Consider the following 19,198-nt stretch of genomic DNA (forward strand, 5'->3'; position numbering starts at 1 on the left):
CTTTTAGTAAAGAGAAAGATAAGAAAGCTAAAGATATTAGCTTTTTTTAGAAATGATAATGATTGTAGATGGACTCCAGATTGTTCCTTTATCTTTTTCTATTATTTCCTCATTTCATCAAAAATTTAAAAATGTATAATACGTTTGGAAAGAGAAAGGTAACAAAAGCCAAAAAAAATATTAGCTTTTCCTAAACAATTCATCTCAATTTTCTTTTTCCAATTCCCACTATAGTCTATTCCCCAATTAGTTGCTCCACTGATTCATTTTCAATCACTTTGTGTAACACTTGTGAGTTATTTCTCTTATGTAGCTAATTGCAATGATCCTAACCAATGGGCAAGAACTCAATGAGAAAGTCAATGTAGGGGTTGAATGTTTTTTCTTCTTTGTTATGTAACAGAACTCTTGCTGCTTAAATTCTGGATAAATCTCTACATTTTATTTAATCCTAATAGTTTCACAAGGGTTTTGGTCACAGTGAATGATGAAAGTATTTTACTTAGGTTAAACAGTTATATTGATTTGGATAATTGTGTCAAACATCATGAAGTTAAAATTAGTAAACATTTTTTTTTTTATGTTAAAACTAGCAAACATTTTGCTTCAAATGTTAGACAAGAAACTCACTTAAAACTAGTAGACATTTTCAAGTTAAAAAAATGTGATTATTTCTTTCTTGTTTAAATTGAAACTTGAACTAAACTGCTCAATGCCTGCAGGTTGCAGTTGCATCATAATCATGAACATTGGAAGTGAAAATGAACTGTAATTGCATTTATATATGGAAATCAACAGATTACAATACAAACAACTGCATAATTTGATTCTATCTACGCGGTACATATAACAACACATAAATGTCGAGTCAATTTTTGAAGCAAGCAATGAACATACATTTTTTTTTAAGGGAAGAAAATACATTTGTATTAGCATGAATATAAATGTTGCTATCATCACAATTTAAAAGCAAATAATGATACATAGCATTGCTATCCTCATTGTCTGCCCCTAAAACATCCTTTTTGAAGATTGGGACCTTTGGAACTTGAACCAACTCCAGACATGCTTCCAATCTTCATGTTACTTGATGAACTGCAGAACATGGAGCAACTTCATGAGAACTGTCGAGGAAAACAAAACGAGAGGAGAAAAACAAGAGGACGACGTTTGTACCAAATAATGATATTATATGTACCTACCTGCTACTCCTCGGAATAGAATTTTTCTTCATTGCTGCGATATTTTTTACCTCCCGACTGCAAGAGTTTTAGAAAAACAAACCAACAAAATATTAAGTGAATATGCGGTTGAGTTTGGCTATATAACTTCAAGATGCATGAACAGACAAAATTCTAGTATGTTTCACGGTAAAGTGATTTCCGAAATACTTGGAAGTATCAATCAGATAATCATAGGAAAGAAAGGTTACCTCTTAAGAAATTCTATCTTTGACTTCTTCATTATGTTGCTCTTCACATTTGACACGTTGTATCCAGGTCCATTATCTACAAAACATCATCAAAGATGAAAAAACAACTAAAATGTGAAAGCTACAACTTCAGTGAAGTAGAGGGAAACAAACATACAGAAATAAAATAAAACAAAAAATTACCTCCCCAAAATCTTCTTTTACTCGAAGGTGGAAGTTTGGTGCATGTTTTTACTTGCCTGCTCTGTTTCTCTGCATATCAACACTTATACTAAGCAGACAGCAGAAAATATAACTACGCATGAGTTGCTACATTGATTTATGGTTTAAAATGTTAGGCATCTCAAATCAAACAAGAAATTATCGTTAAGATGCATTTTTTGCATGACACGGGCAAATTTCTTAGAAGGAAAACGGAAGTAGCAGAAAGGTAGAGGAAAAGTCATTACTTGCATCTGCATTCTTGTAGCGTTCCCTGAGTCGATCAATTGCTTCATTCTCAGCCTGAGCCACTTCTTTTCCCTTAGCCTGTGTATAGAGTTAGGAAAAGGTTAGAGGAAAAACAGCGCAAAATCAATCCACGCTTATACTATTACATGGTACAGTATCTAGTGCAAAAGAAAGAACAATTACATTTAATACTTCTATTAGTTCTGAAATATAACCGAGTCAAAAAGGAAAAAACAAAACAAGTAAAAAAAAATACCTCATACAACTGCAACCATCTGAATGACACTCTTTTTTCTGCCATCCTCCTAATTATTTCATTTGTGCAATTTATACCGAACTGCTTTTCAAAGAACTTTTTCCACAATTTATCTGTTACCGGGCTCAAATCCATCCCCTGCCAAATCAAATAAAACAAATTATAGATTCATTTGTCTTGTTCTAACTTCATTCATAGTAGTTAACAAAAATCTGTCTTACTTCGCTGGCCTTCTCGATATGCGTCAACTGGTCAAGTGTGCAGTGTGGCAAGATTCGTTCAAGCAGATGATGATCAACAGGACCAACATTTCCAAGGTATCTTAGATTATCTATAGCTGTTTGAACACAAAGATCAACCAGAGATGGCGTCTTTCTCGCAGATATTTGATCCCTTCTCATCATAACAACACTGATCAAAACAATTCATACAATAAATAAATGACCAATAAAACAAACAAAACCAACACATGAATTAATCTTCAAATTTCTATTTCTCACTAAGCTAAGCCTGAAATAATCAAGATCATAATTGATATAAAGTTACTAACTTTTCTCTGTTTACTACCAACGAAGTTTTAAGTCATGGTTGATGTAGGCCATTTGATGATTCTTGACATTGCTTAAATATTGCTAATGCAAATTGCAATCTATGAGGCAAAGACACGGAAACGATACATATACTATCATCAATAATAATTTGAGAAAATGACATAATTCAATGTAATTACATGTCTCAGTGGTCGGACACCGACATGTGTTTGACCCTGGACACGCCTTCAATCAGAAACGGCAGTCAATCAATGCTGGTGCTAAAGAGGTTGCAATCACTGTTGCTGCTACAATCGCGGCAGCAGACCATTTTCTAAAACCTTTGTCAATTGGCAGTTAAAATCACCACTCATACACCAACACAATAGAACACCTAAGTTACTACTCATATGTAGCAAGCACAATCAATTTGATTCAAACTACTCAGTAAAGAACAATAAAAAAATCTAACTTTTTTATTTAGCACACAATGAAAATTGAATTGAATTTCCTACATTGAATAATTTAATAATTCATAACATTAATAATATAAGATCAATAAGGTTCTTCTCATTGCTGAAATTTAGGCTATTTATCAGGAAAATAACATAAACATAAAAAATTCTCATGAATCCTCAATTAAAGCTAAAATCTATCAAAAGGGCCATCATAAAAAACCAAAAAGTTTCAAAATTGAATCAAAAAAATTGAAATTAAAACAATTCAAGATCAAGGGTCATTGAAATTATGAAAACAGAAGCTAAATTAAATTGAACAAAGGTATATGGGAATTTTCAAAGTGCTTACAGATTCTGTTGAAGCGAAGGTGGATCAGCAACGGGGAACAGCAACGCTGGTGAATCGAAGAGGAGATGGATAAAGAGTGTGTTTTTCCCAAGGTTGCAAGAGAAGAACGATTATGGCGCGTGAGATCACGCGCTTTGTTCTTTTTTTGAAGGTGATTAACGGAATATGATAACATGCGCCGTTGTTTGTTACATGTGTTGGATTGGAAGGGCTAGAAACGGAGGTACTGATAAATAAACCGTTAAATAAAACGGAAATGCTAACTTGTGACAAATTAAAAAGTCAGAAATTTATGTTTATCTTAAAAATTTAAATATTTATATTTTCAACATAAAATTTATATTTTTTATTAATAAAAAACTTTAAAAAAAATTAGCGTGATTTACTATTTTATGGCAAACTTAGGTGCTTTTCATTCGATGTTTTTAGTGTGATTCTTCGTATAAAATTCACATTTTGTTTATAACAAACTTTGAAAAAATTGTGAATTTGAGAAACCATTAGTAGACTAGTTACAAGTATTTCAAGTGAAATTTAAGAAAATCTTTAAGTTTTGTTATTTTTTATACATATTAATATCCATCATTATCATGTTTGTCAAAAAAAAATATATCTATCATTATCATTTTAACAAACTTAAGGGATTTTATAAAAAAAAAAAAACATAAAAAATAATCTGTCATTATCATTATAACAAACTTAAGGTGTTTGCGGTTTCGTTTGGACTGATTTTGAGGCAAAAACTCACCGGATATAAAATAAAAATCAAATGCCATTCAATTTGGTTTAGATGATTCTAGTATTGTTACAAAAGCGAAAAGACGGGTCCTCTTGATTCTAGTATTGTTATAGAAGATAAAATAAACGTATGCTACTGAACATTGCTCTCATCACTAGGGGTGTTTGCGGTCCGGTTTGGATCGGTTTTGAGGTAAAAAATCAACCGATCCAAAATAAAAATCACGTGCGGTTCGGATCGGTTTGGATGATTAGGTTAAAAAAATCCGAACCGATCCGATCCAAATATATGCGGTTTAATTTGAATCGGTTTTTGGATATCCAAAGTATAACAATTAATTTTTTTTTAATATTAATATTACTCATACACAATAAAATAATAGGTTTGATACAAAATATGACACAAATTTATTAAAAAAGTTAACATTACACAATGAAAATGATTGATTATAATTGAAGTAGTAATAATATAGATTAAATTAATGCAATATATAAGATTAAATACCAATAAGCAATATATTAGTGCAATATATAATACTAATAAAATAATAATTAAGTATAAAAATTTACTTTTGCGGTTCGGTTTGGTTCGGTTTTGAAAAGGCAATCCGAAATCCGATCCGATCATAGCGATTTTTCCAAAACAACATCCAAACACATCCAAAAATATTCGGTTTTTTGCTGTTTTCGGTTTTTTTGGATCGGTTTGCGGTTTTATTTTGGATCGGTTTGGATTTGAACACCCCTACTCATCACATTCTAACATATCATACAATTTTATTTTATTTTTGAAGGAACATACCCTACAAATTCTGATCAAGTGAAACTCACAAATAACATAACCTTGCTGCTTATTGTAACCGGTAGAATTCAATGTAAGCTGAACAAGCCATTAAAATATGAACAATCCATAGCCGGTAGAATTTCAAATATTTTTTTCTTCAGTGTTAACCAAAAGTTTTTTACTTACTAAAAACATCCTCAACAGTAAATTACAAGGCCAACTTATTTGTTAAGTTCCGATGAGCAGTTGCTCCTTTACACTTGATCAATCTATAGCTGGTTTTACACTGAATAAAACAAATTAACTATTCGTACAAATGATAAACCAAATTGTGATCATTTCAAAAAAGGCAAAAACAAAAAGCAACTAGAAAATGCTGCTGACTTAACATTGTGATCATTTTCAATTTCAAAGAGTTGAAAACTCAAGCTCGCTCAATCCAGATTCAATCATGTGTGACCAAAATATTTGCCTGTAATGTCAACCAAATTTTCCTTCTATTTGGGAACACTGAACACCCTAAACATACCTGCTTCAGCCACCGCATTTTCATGAAACTGATAAATTGTGTATGGATCACCAAGATGTAGAACGATCGCTTACCCTCGTTATTCAACGCCATCAGCTATGATTGGTGGAACAAATCTGCAATTCTCAAGAGTTTGCTCAAAGATATGTCCCACTCTCAGCAGCTCTCCCTACAAATAAATTCCAAGCCAAAGGATGATTCTATTGTTCAATGTCAAAAACAGACTCTTGCACATTATCTCTTGTAGAACTCAGGCATATAGATGCCAAATTATTTTAGGTTACAACATATAGCACCAAACTTTTACCCAAGAAAGACGTATATTAGATATGAGATACCAAAAAGAGTAGTAAGACCAGGTTAGTTATCTTTGACCATTTGATAACTTTTAATCTTGGAAGTAAAGAAAATCCTACCGACAGTGTAATAGTACGTGAGTTCAAGAAACATCTGTAGTTTTTCTATGAACATGAAAGTTTAGCAAATAGGACAGAAAAGTACACTTGGTCCACATGTAGTTCAGTACGTTTTGAACTTGCAAAATGCAGCCAACCCAATCTAGGGCCAAATGCAGCGAGAAAAATAACTAGAGTTTTCTTTTTCACTTTCAATATTCTTTCCTTTATGAACTTAAGAGATTACCAGGGGGACAGCAATAAAAAATCATAAACCTCTCTTTTAGCCCAAAAAAAAATAAACCGAGCTACAGTTTGTAAGCAAAAATCATATATTGACGTTACTTTTTGAAGAAAACTTGAATTTCATTAATGCAGTTTCCTCTCTTTACTATTTTCCTTTTGAATGTGTCTAATCTTTCAGTTCAATATCTGTCATTATGCAGCAGCAGTTTTATGTGTGAGTTGTATCACAGATGAGGAATTTCAATCAAAATGTTAGGTGTTTGTTAGTAAGTGCCGGTAAGAGTAAGAGTTAGTTGGATTGAGATAATTGGAAGAAATTTGGCATTTTCGCCTACAAATAAGAGGAAGTAAGAGGGAGAAGTATATAGTCCTTTGGTTGGGAGGAACAAACCATCTGCAACATCTTTCTGTGATTGAGGGAGATTGTAACTCTTTCTTATAATACGAGATATCAGGTGGTTATCGACTGGTATAAGAGCTCCGATCTTGGACCAGTGACTCGATCACACACAAGGGTTCATAACAGGAACATCAGACAGTGGAATCCTGATGGGACTAACAATTACAAGATGTCCACCTTGAGGACAAGGAGAATAGTTGTGAGGGGTGTCTTGTGAGGTGCCTATTAGTAACTGTTAGTACAAGAGCAGGTTAGTTCAGCTGGGAAAAGAAGAAATAAGACATGCTTCTCAATTCTCATGTATAAAGATGAGGGGTGAGAGGGAGAGGTATCTTGTGATTGAGTGAAGGATTGGGGCCTTTCCAGAGCTAGGGAGGAGTGGACACTTTAAATTCTGCAACTCCTGTAATTTTGGGGAGGGGGGATTTTCATTGTTTCTTACAATAAGCCATAGAAAGATTCTATCACAAAAGTTGGAGAATAACATCCATGCTCAATGAAATGTAAAATTTAGGAACAAAAACCTTCGAACCATTCCCCAAGAAAGAAAGGAGATAGAACCAACATCGGAGCATAAGACCACCGAAATTTGTACTTCATCCCTCTCATATTGTTTGTTGTTTAATGTAATGCACGTGTCTTAAGGAATTCATTAATTACACTAATTTTCAAGGTAAAATAATCTTTTTTGACTAAAACATTTTTATTGAAGTAAGAGTTATGTCGAATGACTAATGATTATGGGGTAGTTGATATACAATAAATAAGGGTATTATTTAAAAATTATAAATAATATTATCTCAATATTCTAAAGTGACAAATATTCCAAACAAGACAGTTAATAGGAGACAAATGGGGTGCCTTTTATACAACTATCTCATTTGATGGAGGAAGAAAAGGATTAAATTCTTTAGAACGTAACATGGCATTATTTTTTTTAATGTGCCTTTGTTTAATCATCTTCAAATTAAAGAGCAAATAATCTTTAGGAGGTGTTTGTTTCACTGCTACAAATTAAGTTCCTGGGAATCTAACATGGGAATTATTTATTCCCATCTTTGGTAGACATATACAAAAAAATATTCTAGGGAATAAATTATTCCTGGTAACTTTTTTCAACTAAATTACCCCATTTTCATTCCCAGCACAAAAGGTGGGAATGATTTATTCCCAGCAGTTGACTTCCTTTGTTTCTTAAAAGGCCATTTATACCCTCCTAAGTAACTGCAAGGAACCCACGTTTATAAACCAATATGTGTACCTCGTCTAGTTTACATGATAAGGGTGTTTTGATAATTATATCATATCTTTAAGAAAATATTCTCAGGAAAACCAATCATCAACCAAACACAATTTTTAAACTCTCTTTGGAATAAAATTCATGTGTGATATTCCAGGGAATCAATTCTGGGAATAATTTTAATAACCCAATCAAACGCTCCCTTAGGTTTTAACCATCTCCCTCTTTAATGCTCTTTAAAAAGGTAGACTAGAAAACAAAACAAAACTAGAAGATGCATAGAGAAGCCCCGTCAACACGAAGTTTAGTGTAGTTCATAAGAAAACTCAATACCTCATTAAATGCTGCACCAATCATTTGCAGGCCAACAGGAAGGCCAGTCGATCCATTCTCAATAAATCCACATGGTAAAACCAAGGCAGGTAGTCCAGCTAGGTTGACATTTACCTATAAAAAGAAAAACCACCAATAAAGAAAAGCAAACATTATGCTCGGCATTTCATGTAAACTGAGTAGCTAGAAATAAAATTACAGATAATGCATAAAGATCAAACTCTCTAAACCACTGGGTGCATAACTAGTTATGCAACTTGTTGAAAAATTATTCACGTCTCTATATTTATTGTATAGGATTATTGTTTAGGCATATTGTATCATAGCACATAAAGTAAATAAGAAAAATATCTCCAATATTTATGTTGTATTTATTGTCTTTAGCCTATATAAAATTGACTCTGCTGTGTAGTTGAGACACGGTTTCAAAATCATGCCTCTATTTTCTCTAATTCAACACAGCTTATGCTAACTGATGACTTCATTCGCTGGGATACTCCTTTATGGAGTAACTAGAAGTCTAGAACTCACAATAATATATACTTGACACATGTTAAGGTACTACAATATGCAACGACCCGGCAGTTATTGATTAATTAAGATATTTCTTGGATTGTTTAGATTGAATATATACCATCTAAGGCATAAACCAGCAGTACTGTGGCCTGCTCAATGGCTCAGAGCTCTATAAACTTTAGTAACTCGTACTCGTGTATGAATCAAGTTTAATTTCAATGGAGTTGAAGTTCAATAGTACAACTCCAAACCTCAAACTAACACTATTTGTCTAGTTAACATTAACATATGATTAACATTATTTGTCTAGTTAACATTAACAACATATAATGAGATCGGAATTCAGAAGTATGACACAGAAATCTAGCCAATAAGAAGAATGAAATACTTACAGTCATGATGTCACCAGCATACATAGCCAAAGGATCATTTTTCTTTTCACCTGCAAATGTCAAAGAAAGAGAACGATTACAATTACAGGCACTAACATGCAATAATGCAAAAGGAAAGCTACACAGGTGCTAACCAATTTTATAAGCAGCTGAAGGAGCTGCAGGGGAAATCAAGATATCATATTGGTCCAGCGCTTCCTTGAAGCTATTCCTTATAATGGTTCTCACCTGTTACATAGAACACGCATAAAAGACCTTGTAGATCCCAAACTTCTAATATAAATGAAATTCAGAACGCTGATAAGACAACCTAGGAAATGAAGCAAGAGTTTAATCATATTCTAAAAGACACGTAAAGAACAGGAGTGGACGTATATCGTGTATGAATGAAATCGTGAAACATTATAAATTTCTTTAAGCAACATATATTAATCTGAGTCCTGTGACTGAATTCATTATCATTGGGTTAAGAAGAACCGAGAGGTATATCAGACCCACCAAGAAAAACATAAAATAAAGTTAGCAGTACCTGCTGCGCTCGTTTGTAATATGCATCATAGTAACCAGCTGAAAGGGCATATGTCCCCATCAAAATTCTCATTTTCACCTGAAATGTATTAAAAATAGAAAGCCAGCTCAAAATACCAATGCATATAAAATTGGATCAATTCTTTTATACAGGTATATTTACACATAATGCTATCAAAAATCTTGCAGCCAAATTTGAAATTAAGAAGGATTGAAAGGTGTGTACCTCAGAACCTAACCCTTTGGCTCGGGATTCACCATAGAGAGAGTCTAGCTCATCAGCATAAACTTGGTTTCCATATCTAGATATAGAGAAGGTGGACCCAAGCCAAACAAAATGATTATCAATGAAAATAAACAACACAAAATAAAACATTGTGTTCGGATGTGTGTATTTGGACGAAGAGAGCGAGAGGGGTACATGAGGAGTCAGCCACTGACCTAATACCATCATAGCGAGACAAGTTGGAAGATGATTCAGACAAAGCGAGGACATAGTATGCTGGCAACCCAAGTGAAAAGGATGGCAGTGACACCTGTAAGTTAATGGACAGATGAAAAGGGTTAACTAACAAATGAATTCTAATAACATAAGCTTGTAAAGCAACTTAAAAAATTATCATTCAGATCAGAGTTATAGAGAAAAATGAAGTGGAGGACCTCGTTCACAGAGCATCCTAATGCCTCAAAATGTGAAGCAGCATCACGAATTGCAGAAACTACTCCAGCATCAACACCATCTTCAATAGTTTCACGAATCAAACCAATTCTCAGTCCTTTCAAGGGCTTACTTTCCAAAGAACTTGCAGAGTCAAAATGAGATAGAAAGTTGGGCACCTCCTGATAAATTACACTGTTAGTTATTCATTTTAAAAAGTAATTAATTGGCTTAATAACAAGGTAACAAAATAAATGAACACAAGAACAACTTAAGCAATTACCCTTCATATTTAACGAAGAGCCTGAGACTATACCAAACATTATCGTCAATGACCATTGCTAATAATGAAAAAATTAGAAAGCTAACAACAATTTTACCAAACATGGTGAAAAACTCGTACCTGCTTACTTGATGTGGCATCAAATCTATCATGACCAGCAATTGCATGGAGGAGAATCCCAGCATCAGCAACCGATGAACCAAAGCAGCCAATGGCATCAAGCGATGACGCATACGCCATGAGTCCAAATCTTGAGACGCGCCCATATGTTGGCTTCAAACCTACAACACCGCAAAATGATGCCGGCTGCCTCACACTTCCACCAGTATCACTTCCCAACGATACAACACACTGCCTGGCAGAAACTGCAGCTGCCGATCCTCCGGATGATCCTCCTGGCACCCTAGAAACATCCCACGGGTTGGCAGTCACCTATTGAATGAACATATGCATCACCTGAGTAAACATATCTCAGTTATAAATGGGCGATACAAGTAATAAAGCTACAAACAGAACTCCATCAAAGCTTAGCCAACCCACCCACAGACGGAGAAAAAACAACACAACCCCACTTTTTGTATGTTTTGTAATGACAAAAATACAAATTTAGCAATGCATCACATTATGCGTCCATCAGGTCATTCATCAACCATTTTCAGCTGACTCATATCCTCTACAATCTCTCTCTAAGTCTTAAATATAATGATCTCTAAAGTTGCTGCCCCATAAAGCAACTGTAGGAGATCCGATTTGCAATATTCATTCTTCTCATTTTCTCTCCAAACAAATGCTGGAACCCATGCTCACAAACTTAATTCAATTGTTAAACACAAGATAACTGAATCAAGTAACCACATTGTTGAATATTATCACAGAATCAATCAGATTCTGTCTTGTTTGACTTATTGTAAATACTAATTAATTGTAATTAGCTGTATTAGAATTAGCATTTAAAGGGAGAATATGTAGCATTTATAGATAGAATAATTTCTCCTATTTTCTGGCAAGACTAGCACACTGCCTATTCTATAAATACCTCCTATGTACTGTTTTACAGATATATGAATATAGAGCATATTTCTATATGGTATCAGTGGCAGCAAGAAATCCATAGGGTTTATTTTGCTTCCGTTTGTTTGTTTTTTCCCTTTTCTTCCCATCCCACATAATGTCTGATTCCATGTCTGATAGTGAGTCCCAGCACTCACCCAAACATTCTTCACCCAAACCTGAATCATCCCAACCTGTCAGGACATACCACGAAAATCACCCTGTTCAGATCACAACAATTCGGCTGAACGGTGCTAATTACTTTCGTTGGTCACAGTCTGTTCGGTTGTATCTCAGGGGGAGAGGAAAGATTGGCTACATCACTGGAGACAAGAAACAACCGGACAAGGCAGGCGCAGATTATGATACATGGGATGCTGAAAATTCTATGGTCATGACATGGTTAGTCAATTCTATGACCGAAGAGATAGGTGCGAACTATCTCTGTTATGATACCGCAAAAGATCTTTGGGAGAGTGTCTCTCAAATGTACTCTGATTTGGGAAACCAGTCCCAAATTTACGAATTAACTCTCCAGCTTGGAGAAATTCGGCAAGCTGAAGATTCAGTCACCAAATACTTCAATTGTCTCAAACGTATTTGGCAAGATCTGGATCTCTTCAATTAATATGAGTGGAAGTCACCTGAGGACTGCAAGCACTACAAGAAGATGGTGGATGTTAGTCGTGTCTTCAAATTTCTTGCAGGTTTAAATGTTGAGTTTGATGAGGTTCGTGGCCGAATCCTTGGTAGGAATCCTATCCCTCCAATTGGTGACGTCTTTGCGGAAGTGCGTCGCGAAGAGAGTCGTAGGCAAGTGATGCTCGGAAAAAAGATAGCCGCTGTCCCGCCACCGGTTGAAGGATCTGCCTTGGCCGTACCTCAAGTCAATCGCAAATCTTTCCCTAATCCGCGAGGTGGTGACAAGACTGATTTAGTTTGTGACTACTGTGGCCGCAATCGTCACACTCGAGAAACTTGTTACAAGCTACATGGTAGGCCAAACAATAGCAAGGCTGGTAAGTTTGGTCACCGACCTATGCCTACAACCAACGATGCTGCTTCATCTCCATTCACTAAGGAGCAGATGGACCACCTTCTTAAGCTTCTAAAGTTCAATTCATCTCCTAATACTCCTGTTGGTACTGTGGCACAAACAGGTAAGGATTCTTGGGCACTATCTGTCCAAAACCATTCCAACCCCTGGATAATAGATTCAGGGGCATCTGAACACATGACTAATTGCTCTCATCTATTCAATTCATATTTTCCTAGTTCAGGTCCTGAAAAAGTTAGGATAGCTGATGGTAGTTATTCCAGTATTGCAGGTAAAGGCAACATAAAAATATCAGAGCAAATCACTTTGCAATCTGTTTTACATGTTCCCAAATTTGCTTGTAATCTTCTATCTGTTCATAAACTGTCTGAGGACTCTAACTGTTCTGTTCTTTTTCGTCCATCTACTTGTATTTTTCAGGACCAGAACTCGGGGAAGACGATTGGAACTGCTAGAGAGATTAATGGACTGTACTACTTTGATGAAACTCCTCTTGGTAATACAGCAATGTTCGGTTCAAGCCGTATAAGTCCACCTCTTGTTTCAAATAAAATCATGTTATGGCATAAAAGATTAGGCCATCCTAGTTTTTCTTATCTTCAGCATTTGTTTCCTGAATTTTCCAAAGAAATAAGTTCCTCGCAATTTCATTGTGATGCTTGTCATTTAGCTAAAGATCATCGTGTGTCTTTTAATTCAAGAGGTTATTCTGCTTCCAAACCTTTTTATCTAATTCATAGCGATGTTTGGGGTCCTTCAAAAATTAAAACTTTATCTAGAAAAAAATGGTTTGTGACATTTATTGATGATCATACACGGGTGTGTTGGGTTTACCTCATGGAAAAGAAATCAGAAGTTGAACAAAGGTTTCAAGATTTTTTTAACATGATTAAAAATCAATTTAATACCACGATTGGCATTCTAAGGTCTGACAATGGCACTGAATACTTCAATAAATATTTAAGTACATTCCTAGTAACTAATGGGATAATTCATCAATCCACTTGTCGTGATACTCCACAACAAAATGGTATTGCTGAAAGAAAAAATAGACATCTCCTAGAAGTTACTAGAGCTATTATGTTTTCTATGAATGTACCTAAGTATCTTTGGGGTAATGCTTTATTAACTGCTTGTTACCTCATCAATCGAATGCCATCCCGTGTGTTACAATATGAGACTCCTGTGCAGGTGTTACAAAATAATTTTCCCACTTCTCGCATTATTACAAATCTTCCCCTTAGAGTCTTTGGTTGTCTCTGTTATGTTTACATCCCAAATATTTTTCGTTCCAAGTTGGATCCTAAAGCCGAAAAATGTGTTTTTCTTGGCTATGCTTCCAATAAAAAGGGATACAAATGTTTTAACCCAATTACAAAGAAATTTTTTGAAAGCATGGATGTCCACTTTGTTGAAGATCAACCTTTTTTTGAAAAAAATTCTCTTCAGGGGGAGGGTCAAAGTAGTAATGAGGAAGATAATTTTTGGGAAATTTTACCGGTTCTAGATGATATTGTAACAAATGATCACCTAGATGCTAAGATAATAGAACCTAGAAAATCTAACCTTGAATTGCCAGAACATATAGTATTTGAAACAGAGGGTGAAGAGGGAGAAACACTGAATAAAAATCCTGAACTTAAAGTATATGTTCGGAAAAAATTTCACAAAGATGGTACAGACCCCATTGTCTTTCCAGTAGAAGTTCAATCGGATTCTCCAAGTGAAGGTCCTACTGATAATCCATCTTCTAGTTCCTCCGGTAATTCTTCTCACTCATCCAATGATTTACCTGATTTGTCTTTTCCTGATATTAATCTTCCAATTGCTTTGAGAAAAAATATTCCAGACCTCAATATCCCTATTGCTGAAAGAAAACGTGCCCGTACATGCACTAAACACCCCATGTCTAATTACTTGTCATATGACAAGTTATCACACACTCACAAAGCATATGTGTCTAGGATTTCTAATTTGTTTGTGCCCAGAACTATTCAGGAAGCATTAGGTGATCCGAATTGGAAATTAGCAGTGAAAGAAGAGATGAATGCTTTGAACAAAAATAACACTTGGTGTATCACTGATCTACCTTATGACAAAAAGGCAGTAGGATGTAAGTGGGTCTTTACAGTGAAGTGCAAGGCTGATGGAAGTGTGGAAAGATACAAAGCAAGATTAGTAGCAAAAGGATTCACTCAAACTCATGGTATAGATTATCAGGAGACTTTTGCCCCGGTTGCTAAGATCAATTCCATCAGAATTCTTCTCTCTCTTGCAGTAAATTTCAACTGGACCCTACATCAATATGATGTTAAAAACGCCTTCTTAAATGGAGAATTACATGAAGAAGTATATATGACCTTGCCTCCGGGATTTGAAGATAAGCTTGGAAGAGGTAAAGTTTGCAGATTGAAGAAATCCTTGTATGGATTAAAACAATCGCCAAGGGCCTGGTTTGAGAGATTTGGAAGTGTTGTCAAGAGACATGGCTTCACTCAAAGTCAAGCAGATCACACTATGTTCTTCAAACACTCACGTGAAGGTAAGATTGCCATCTTAATAGTGTATGTTGATGACATTATTATGACAGGAGATGATATTGGAGAGATTAGTGATCTAAAGAGAAGACTTGAGGCTGAGTTCGACATCAAGGATCTTGGAAAATTAAAATACTTTCTTGGTATGGAGTTTGCAAGATCGAAAGAAGGAATTTTCCTCAACCAGCGGAAGTATATACTTGATTTACTCACAGAAACAGGGATGACAGGGTGTAAGGCAGCAGAAACACCAATGGATCCTAATGTGAAACTAAAATCAGCTGCTGAAGATGAAATAATAGATAGAGAACGCTATCAACGGTTGGCTGGTAGGCTAATTTATCTGTCACATACAAGGCCTGATATAGCATTTGCTGTGAGCGTAATAAGCCAATTTATGCATGCACCAGGGCCAACCCACTTTGAAGCTGTTTTCAGAATATTGAGATATTTAAAGGGAACTCCAGGAAAAGGGTTAATGTTCAGAAACAGAGGGCATATACAGGTTGAAGCCTATACAGATGCTGACTGGGCAGGTAATATAAATGATCGGAAGTCTACATCTGGTTACTGTACCTTTGTAGGTGGAAACTTAGTTACATGGAGGAGCAAAAAACAAAATGTTGTAGCCAGGAGCAGTGCAGAGGCTGAATTTCGATCGGTGGCTCATGGTTTTTGTGAAGTACTATGGATCAAAAAATTCATGCAAGAATTGAAGATTGCAGGCCCAACTCCAATGAAAGTTTATTGCGATAATAAGGCAGCTATTTCTATTGCTCATAACCCTGTTCTACATGATAGAACGAAACATGTTGAAGTGGACAAGCACTTTATTAAAGAAAAAATTGACAGTGGTGAGATTTGTATGTCCTATATACCTACCAAAAGCCAAGTAGCAGATGTCCTCACAAAGAGCCTACCCAAGAGACAGTTCGATGACATGGTGTGCAAGCTTGCTATGAATGACATATTCATGCCAGCTTGAGGGGGAGTGTTGAATATTATCACAGAATCAATCAGATTCTGTCTTGTTTGACTTATTGTAAATACTAATTAATTGTAATTAGCTGTATTAGAATTAGCATTTAAAGGGAGAATAAGTAGCATTTATAGATAGAATAATTTCTCCTATTTTCTGGCAAGACTAGCACACTGCCTATTCTATAAATACCTCCTATGTACTGTTTTACAGATATATGAATATAGAGCATATTTCTATACACATAATGTCACCACTCAAACCTTCTCACATTTACTTCTAATATTACAAACTGGGCATTTGAAATTTGAGACGAGACATTCTTAGATGCACCTAGCAAACGACACTATTCTTTTATCGCACCGCTCAGCATGACTGGCATCAGCCAAGTGGATCATCAAACAACATGATTCCTCACCAACACTGACCCCACACTAATGTATCTAAGAATCTCTCATATTAAAATCATCAACAATTATAAAATATATATCTACAAGTTCAAAAAACAAGGGTAGCATACAAACTAAATTTTAATTCAGCTTAAATGCCCACCCAAACTGGAAAACAAAAACATGTTGATCTTCAAAATCAATAAAACAAACAAACAACTACCGGATAAAAAAAAATACAAACACAAATGCACTACAACACAAAGCAAAAAAAAAAGAATATGAAATGGATTTAATAAGCCACCAAACTATTCCCAGACTTTGTATGGCGCTCTCAAATAGGTCCCTGACATTATAAATATTTGAAAAAGTCACTGACTCTATTAAACTTTCAAATTGAGCCCTTTATCTAACCACTTACTATCAATTAGGTCCCTATATTTTAACAACTTACAGGAGTAAGTACGTTATATGTGCTTAAGCTTCTGTTAGTTCAAGTCTGTTGTACACATCCTTAGCTATTGTCCTAAATGCATCTAACAAGTGTAAGGTAGTGTTGACTGTAGGGTGACATTCTCAATATGTATTGTTTTAGGTTAGTACATGGCACATGAATGGAAGCTGTGAAATATGGAATCACTGGTGTATACCAAAAAATCTTGAAACCAAACTTTCAACCAATATTCGAAATACATTATTTCAAAATTGGCTTTAAAATCTATATAAGTATTTGGCTGCATGAGTTTCATTCATGAACTTGCCATCAAATTTCCATGGATAAAACAATTCACATTGCAGTTGTTCCAGGTGTTGGGTATGGACACTTAGTCCCTATTCTTCAATTCTCAAAGTTACTTATCCATCTTCATCCAGACATTCATGTCCCATGTATCATTCCCACACTTGGTTCTCCCCCAAGTTCCTCAGAAACCATCCTTCAAACTCTTCCATCAAATATCAAATACATGTTTCTTCCACCGGTTCAACCCGACGACCTACCTCAAGGACTGCCCTTGGAAATCCAAATTCAGCTCACAGTTACTAATTCTCTCCCATATTTACATGAGGCATTGTAGTCTCTTGCTTTAAGGACTCCCCTTGTGGCCTTGGTGGTTGATGCTTTTGCTGTCAAAACACTAAACTTTGCTAAAGAATTCAACAAGTTATCCTATATATACTTCTGTGCAGCAGCTAGTACACTGGCTTGGAGCTTTTATTTGCCTAAGTTGGATGAGGAAACAACATGTGAGTACAGAAATCTACCAGAGCCTAAGTTGGATGAGGAAACACCACTTACTATCAATTTGTTCCCTACATTTAACAACTTACTATCAATTTAGTGCCTAACATACTCAGAACATCTAATATGAGTAAAATTTGACAGAGTCACGAACCTTTTTTGAAACACTCATAATCTCAGATACCTATCTGTGAACACCCTACAAAGTCAGAGACCGGTTTGGTGGTTTACTTAAAATGAATTGAAATAAAATTAACTAGGAATGTATGAGACGATGTCACTATAGTCCCTAAATTTATTGAAATTGCAAACACATCCCTAGCACCTAATTTGACAGTAATTTTAAGGACTAAATTAACCAAGTAAAAACACATTCAAAGATTAAATTAACAACCTAAAAACAGATTTGAGGACTAAAATGACTAATAAAAAATACACTTGTGGATGTGTTTGCAATATCAATACATTCAGAGACCAATATGACAGCAAGTTATACTTTCAAGGACCAAAATTGCGGTTTGCCAAACAAAACAAAAAAAAAAAAAAACTAACTTCAGATTAACATTAACACACTCAGAGAATCTGAGATTAATATTCACTTTAAAATTAAAATTATGGTTCAAAGTTTCAAATAAGGTATATGAATAAACATAAAAAAACAAAGAGAGTGTTAGAACCTGAAATGCAGAAGCTTCAGTGGTACTCCCCATACCAAACTCATCCATATTCGTCTTCCCAACAACAATCCCACCCAATTCCTTAACTCTCCTCACCGCCGTCGCATCAAACGGCGGCCGATAACCCTCAAGTATCCTCGACCCACCAGTCGACGGCATGTCAGCCGTACAAATATTATCCTTAACAGCAACAAGAACACCAGCAAGAGGACCAACTTCCTCGCCCGCAGCGATTCTACGGTCGAGGTCATGTGCCTGAGCGAGGAGGGATTGTTCGGAGGGGAGGTGGAGGAAGGAACGGAGGTGGGGTTCGGTTAGACGGAGGCGGGTGAGGTGGGATTGGATGAGGTCGGTGGCGGAGAGGGTGTTGGTGAGAAGGGAGTGGCGGAGGGTGAGGATTTGAGAGGGGGGTGCGGTTGTAGGTTGGGGGTGTGTGAGAGTAGCTTGGGTGGTGATGGTGGATGATGGAAGGGAGAAGCGTGAGAGAGTGGAACGTGGAGTTTGGAGTGTGGATAGCATTTTCATTTTCACTTCCTAGACTCTAGAGTGAGTGTGAATGAATGTTAGTTGAAAGAAGATATACTAGGGAAATTTCACTTCTTACCTAATAACTAATTTTTTTTGTCAGGTAGCTTAATGGCTAGAATTCACCTTATAAGGTGAATAAGTGGGGTGTCCGAGGTTCGAACCCCGGCCTCTACATATAATAATGCAATGTTCCTGTCAACTGAGCTATGCTCACGGGGACACTT

At 35.6% G+C, this 19,198-nt stretch overlaps 2 protein-coding genes across 5 annotated transcripts; both read right to left on the minus strand.

Moving 5' to 3' along the window:
• Positions 1-756: 756 nt before the first annotated feature.
• LOC146937992 (uncharacterized) lies at positions 757-3,679 on the minus strand. Of its 3 annotated transcripts, XM_085752052.1 has the most exons (9): positions 3,476-3,679; positions 2,869-3,009; positions 2,360-2,549; positions 2,139-2,276; positions 1,882-1,960; positions 1,616-1,684; positions 1,433-1,508; positions 1,203-1,259; positions 757-1,095 (listed from the first exon to the last, which is right to left on the minus strand). In XM_085752052.1, the coding sequence occupies exons 3-9, from the start codon at positions 2,540-2,542 to the stop codon at positions 999-1,001; spliced, it is 699 nt and encodes a 232-aa protein (XP_085608178.1). In that variant the 5' UTR covers positions 2,543-2,549; positions 2,869-3,009; positions 3,476-3,679; the 3' UTR covers positions 757-998. The 3 variants fall into 3 exon arrangements, with proteins under 3 accessions (XP_085608178.1, XP_085608177.1, XP_085608179.1); XM_085752051.1 differs by lacking the exon at positions 2,869-3,009; XM_085752053.1 differs by lacking the exons at positions 2,869-3,009; positions 3,476-3,679 and adding an exon at positions 2,689-2,787.
• A 1,466-nt stretch (positions 3,680-5,145) lies between these two features.
• Positions 5,146-18,998, minus strand: LOC146937993 (glutamyl-tRNA(Gln) amidotransferase subunit A, chloroplastic/mitochondrial-like). Of its 2 annotated transcripts, XM_085752056.1 has the most exons (11): positions 18,447-18,998; positions 10,638-10,949; positions 10,237-10,416; positions 10,018-10,112; positions 9,803-9,878; positions 9,578-9,655; positions 9,183-9,276; positions 9,049-9,098; positions 8,141-8,254; positions 5,601-5,695; positions 5,146-5,526 (listed from the first exon to the last, which is right to left on the minus strand). In XM_085752056.1, the coding sequence occupies exons 1-10, from the start codon at positions 18,969-18,971 to the stop codon at positions 5,606-5,608; spliced, it is 1,614 nt and encodes a 537-aa protein (XP_085608182.1). In that variant the 5' UTR covers positions 18,972-18,998; the 3' UTR covers positions 5,146-5,526; positions 5,601-5,605. The 2 variants fall into 2 exon arrangements, with proteins under 2 accessions (XP_085608182.1, XP_085608180.1); XM_085752054.1 differs by having other exon boundaries at positions 5,146-5,695.
• Positions 18,999-19,198: the final 200 nt, after the last annotated feature.

The sequence above is a fragment of the Medicago sativa genome, chromosome 3 (genome assembly GCF_051527215.1).
Source record: "Medicago sativa cultivar Bolivia chromosome 3, Bolivia_mono, whole genome shotgun sequence".
NCBI classification, from domain to species: Eukaryota; Viridiplantae; Streptophyta; class Magnoliopsida; order Fabales; family Fabaceae; genus Medicago; species Medicago sativa.